This window comes from Bos mutus, chromosome 5 (genome assembly GCF_027580195.1).
Source record: "Bos mutus isolate GX-2022 chromosome 5, NWIPB_WYAK_1.1, whole genome shotgun sequence".
Lineage (NCBI taxonomy): Eukaryota > Metazoa > Chordata > Mammalia > Artiodactyla > Bovidae > Bos > Bos mutus.
Genome location: NC_091621.1, coordinates 76,152,066 through 76,157,882, shown reverse-complemented (window position 1 = coordinate 76,157,882; position 5,817 = coordinate 76,152,066). Strand labels below are relative to the sequence as shown.

Genomic DNA, 5,817 nt, shown 5'->3' with positions numbered 1-5,817 from the left:
TGCCTCAAGTGAGAAAATCCACTTGTAGCCTCTGTATCATGAGTTATACAAAAAGCTTTAACATATAACAAGTTAAAACAAGTTTTCAACCTGTTTTGCTTTTTTTTAAAAATATGTGTGGAAATTCTGAAAACTGGTACCAGGATTCAATGACTTAGGGCAAAAAGAATATTGCACATCAGTGCAAGTCACTCTTACTCACATTTGCATGAAAATCAAATGGAATTCAGCCTTTCAATTGTTAGCAGTGTTGGAGGGTTATTGTATATGTTTTGTGCTTAGTTGCTCAACAAACTCCTGAAGACCACACGGACTGTAGCCTGCCAAACTCCTCCGTCCATGGGGATTCTCCAGGCAAGAAAACTGGAGTGGGTGACCATGCCCTCCTCTAGGGGATCTTCCCAACCCAGGGGTCAAACTCAGGTCTCCCACATTGCAGGCGGATTCGTCTGAGCCACCATTGTATATGTCAGCACAACTATTTGCAAGAAGCAATAACATATGTGTTAGTACAGATTTTGTTGCCCACAGCAAGTCTGAAGGATTTCTAGATTAAAACTGTACAGTGAAGTATGAGGTATGTATTAGGGAACCTGATGTTACAAAACCATTGACCAAAATTGCCAGCCCTGGTGAGGCACAGTAATGACCACTTGCATGAGTTGTCTCACAACAGGAGGTCCAGATACAGAACAGGAAATTAACACAGATGTTTTGCCATAATATGTTTGAAGGATTTTTAGATTAAAACTCTTCATTAAAGCATCACATATTGGCCACATTGTACACGATATGGAAGAACATGAAGCAAACTATTAATTATACCTTAGGGATTAGGATTTTTTCCTCTTTAGGAATTTCAGTTGATTTGCAGAGTATTGTTGCTGATGATAGAATTAGGAGACTTCATTATATATGTTTTTGGAAATTGAGAGTATTCTTGAATTAGATTAGTTATAAGCTCACATATCAGATTACCTTGGGTGACTTTATCCTAAGGCATTTATCTCAAGAATTAGTTTTATTGAATACTATTTGTGAATTTTTTAGAAAAAAATTGCTTTCTACTGTTTTTTTAACCACTTCTATATTCTGATGTTAAACTGGGAAAAAAAATTCTTTTCCTTTGCACATGAACTACTTATTTGACTCTTTTATTTGTATGACACTTAAAGAAAATACGTTAGTTATTATATCTGATGTCTTGCAGTTTTTAATTCCTACCATCTGTAAGATCCATTCTCATTCATACTCTTAAAATGTGTGTTAATATACAATATCTTATAATTCTTCTGTTGTGTATTTTACCTTCTCATGCATTACACTTTATCATTTGTGGGGTGGGAGTTAAGTGTGATTGTAGGTTGAAGCCCTAAGAGGACAAAGAAGAGGTAGGGATGTATCTTGAGGGGGGTCAGCATTCCTCCATAAGACATCCAACTTAGGAGAAGTCACCACACTTTTTCTGGAGAGGGAGGACCAATCTCCTCAGTGAGGGGAGAAAGGATGATTCATCTGACAAAGGAGGATCAGTAGAATGGAAGGGTTTAGGGTCCTCCAGATTCTTTGAACTCTGACCATACATCCCCAGTAAAACTTCTAGGGTCTCACACATGAACCCTGTGTCAGTTTGGATGCAACCACATAGTAGGAATATAAGAGAAGGATACTCTTATTCAAAGATCTCATTTAAGGCCTAATATGTAGCTATGTGATCTTGATGTATCTTGAGCAAACTGTATAAATTCTATAATCTCAGGTCACACATTTTTCAAAATAGAATAATCTTCAAATTTCTACTAAATGATGTTTTTTAAGAAGCAAGTCTGATTTCAGTGACAAAAAGTCCTTGTAATATAGGCACATATCTAGAGAATATTGATTATCATCAATGTAACATCAAAATATAAATATTCTGGTTAAAATATATTTACTTTAAACTTAAATACTGAAATTCATCTGTACCAACTTTTTTTTTAATTTACGGATTCTATGCAGTCATCTACCTTCATTCAGCCTAGGTAGAGTTCAATTATTGGTTCTTTTTATGTGTCTTCTGACCTACCTCTTGAGAAACCTATATGCCGGTCAGGAAGCAACAGTTAGAACTGGACATGGAACAACAGACTGGTTCCAAACAGGAAAAGGAGTACGTCAAGGCTGTATATTGTCACCTGCTTATTTAACTTATATGCAGAGTACATCGTGAGAAATGCTGGGCTGGAAGAAGCACAAGCTCGAATCAAGACTGCTGGGAGAAATATCAATAACCTCAGATATGCAGATGACACCACCCTTATGGCAGAAAGTGAAGAGGAACTAAAGAGCCTCTTGATGAAAGTGAAAGATGAGAGTGAAAAAGTTGGCTTAAAGCTCAACATTCAGAAAACTAAGATCGTGGCATCTGGTCCCATCTCTTCATGGGAAATAGAGGGGAAACCGTGGAAACAGTGTCAGACTTTATTTTTTTGGGCTCCAAAATCACTGCAGATGGTGATTGCAGCCATGAAATTAAAAGATGCTTACTCCTTGGAAGGAAAGTTATGACCAACCTAGATAGCATATTCAAAAGCAGAGATATTACTTTGCCAACAAAAGTCCTATACTTGGACTATAAAGAAAGCTGAGCGCAGAAGTGATACTTTTGAACTGTGGTGTTGGAGAAGACTCTTGAGAGTCCCTTGGACTGCAAGGAGATCCAACCAGTCCATCCTAAAGGAAATCAGCCCTGAATATTCATTGGAAGGACGATGCTGAAGCTGAAGCTCCAATACTTTGGCCACTTCATGTGAAGATTTGACTCATTGGAAAAGACTCTGATGCTGGGAAGGATTGGGGGCAGGAGGAGAAGGGGACGACAGAGGATGAGATGGCTAGATGGCATGACCGACTCGATGGACATGAGTTTGAGTGAACTCTGGGAGTTGGTGATGGACAGGGAGGCCTGGTGTGCTGTGATTCATGGGGTCACAAAGAGTTGCACATGACTGAGCAACTGAACTGATGTGTCTTCTGTTCCTTAGTCAAATGATATTGCTGATTATGATGATGATGATAAAATTTCATCCCTGCATTCAGTTTTCCACAACAATTTAAATTCTGCAAATGACTCTTTAAACATGGAGGTTTTCATGCTTTTTTTGTGCATTTTAGGGAAAGGCACTGGAAGACAATGTTCCTTCATTAACATCTATACAAAGTAAATTCTCTTCTTTAACACATACAACATGAAAACTTACAGCAGATATTACTATAAAAGAAGAAATACCCATACTTGTTGGCAGGGAGATCACATACTAAAACATTTGAGAGGAAAAGAAATGGTTTTCACAATGTTAGCTGAGGACCAGTGTGATAATAGAAGCCTGTATTTATTGAAATGGAAAGGAAGCCACAATAAAATCAGAAAAGCACCATAAGACTCTTAATTTTCAATCCATTAATTCATCAGTAGTGGTATTTGGGATGGGGGTTTTTCACTCAGAGGAAATGTGAAGCACACAGGATAAGGTCTTTTTTTTTTTTTAATCTATGAAATCCATAATAGGCATTTGGGGAAATGGATTGATGGGAATAATGACCTGAACCAACTGGGTAAGACACTGGAAAATCAACTTCATTACCCTCATTCTCACCAGTTTATCCATAAACAGAATGTGTTTTTAATCATGGTACTGATGGATTAATTTCTATAGTGTTCATTGCAGATCTACATAACTTTGGTCAAGCTGGAAAACTTATAATTCTGTTTGCATTGTGATCAACCACTTGAGTGTGTAGTTTGAAATCTGCCTCAGCATCTTCTCTTTCTTGAAGACAGCCACTTTTCCCATCCTATTTTTCTTTGTTTGAAGTGGCAGCTTTTCAATGCAGACTGGGCAAGTATTTCAGTTTAGTTTCCTAAAATGAGAGATAGATCTCATAGTGCATGCTTCAGGAAGAGGATTCAGTCCCCGGGTGACTGAAAGTAATAGCAGTTGTCCAATATTGCCCACTTATTCAGCTTCCCATGTCCACCCTTAACTCCATATTTAAAATTTACAAAATGTCCCTGATTCCATCTAGGAAAAGACAGTTTCCATCACTATATTAGATGTCTGCCTTGCATTACTTATAACATCAAGATCCTAGTGATTATGATCCTAATATGTTGAATGTAGTTATGACCAAGCTTCATCTAATGGTTTAGGCTTTCACTGTATATACTACGTATTGGGTTTTAAAATTTTCCTTACTAACAACTGAAGTTGATGAACACAAATTATGGAGAGGTTACACAGGAGAAATTAGCACAATGATAAGTCCTTATTTGCATGTTAACAAATCAGAATTCATATTTTACTTCAACATCAGTTAAGAAGTAATCCGTCCCATTTCAAGGCCACAGAGAATATGAATAGAGTCAATTCGAAATATTAGGAAATAGCAATGTTTTTCATCCAGACAGCAATGAGCTCTTCCAATATTATTTCCTGATGCTTTCCTGCTTGATATTCATCAAAGAATTTATAAGAAACAGGAATTTCACTGTACATCCAAATCAGCTGTACAAAGAATTTAAGGTCAGAATATTGAAAGAATCACAACAGTGACATTAGACTTGGATTTTTTTTAGACATGATAATGTTTATGTCAAACATTGTTTCCATTCTATTAATGACAGAATTTGTTCTGGGAAATTTTGCCAATGTCCTCTTAGCACTGGTGAACTGCAATGACTGGACCAAGAGACCAAAGATCTCAGCTGATGGGATTCTCACTGCTCTGGCATTCTGCAGAATTGTTATGTTCTGGGCAATGTTAATAAATTGGTATGTAATTGTGTATAATTTAACTCTATATAATTCAGAAGTAAAAATTATTGTTCATGTTGCCTTGACAGTAAGCAACCATTTTAGTAACTGGCTTGCTACTAGCCTCAGTATATTTTATTTGTTGAAGATAGCCAATTTCTCCAGCCTAATTTTTCTTCACCTGAAGTGGAGAGTTAAAAGTGTAGTTCTCATGATGATGTTGGGGACGTCATTGTTCTTATTTTTTCAAGTTGCAGTGTTAAGCATGGATGAGGCTATTCAGACAAATGAATATGAAGGAAATACCACTCAGAAGATCAAACTAAGGGACACTTTACACCTTTCAAATGTGACTCTGTTCACACTAACAAACTTTATACCCTTCACTATGTCCTTGACATCTTTTCTGCTGCTAATCTTTTCCCTGTGGAAACATCTCAGGCAGATGCAGCTCAATGGTAAAGGATCCCAAGATCCCAGCACCAAGGTCCACATAAAAGCCATGCAAACTGTCATCTCCTTTCTTTTCCTGTTTGTTATTTACATTCTGGCTCTAATTTTATCAGTTTGGAATTCTAATCAGCTGCAGAAAGAACCAGTCCAAATGCTTTATGATGTCATTTTAATCATGTATCCTTCAATCCACTCATGTATCTTGATCTGGTGAAACGGGAAATTAACTCAAGCCTTTCTGTCATTTCTGTGGCAGTCAAGATGCTGGCTGAAGGAAAGGAAATAGGTGGAAACATATGTCTTTTAGCATAAAATTAAGGGATGAAGTCTATAATGTCTTATACCTTCTATTGATGTTTTAAATATGCATATAAGTGAGTAATATCTAAAGGTTTACTTAGAAAAGTCCTTTACCTAAGCTTCTTAGAAAAGTGTGTATGCATGTGTTTATGAAAGATATAAAACAGATAAGATTACCATACTATTAACCAATATATTTCAGATAAGCAATCTAATTTTACAAATATTATGTGAAATGCCTCAGGATTATGTAGCAATGCATATTTCACTT

At 36.6% G+C, this 5,817-nt stretch overlaps 1 protein-coding gene across 1 annotated transcript; it reads left to right on the top strand.

The window, feature by feature from the left end:
- The first annotated feature begins 4,617 nt into the window (after positions 1 to 4,617).
- On the top strand, positions 4,618 to 5,460 carry LOC102286096 (taste receptor type 2 member 31). Its single transcript, XM_014477807.2, has one exon. The coding sequence runs from the start codon at positions 4,618 to 4,620 to the stop codon at positions 5,458 to 5,460; it is 843 nt and encodes a 280-aa protein (XP_014333293.2).
- Positions 5,461 to 5,817: the final 357 nt, after the last annotated feature.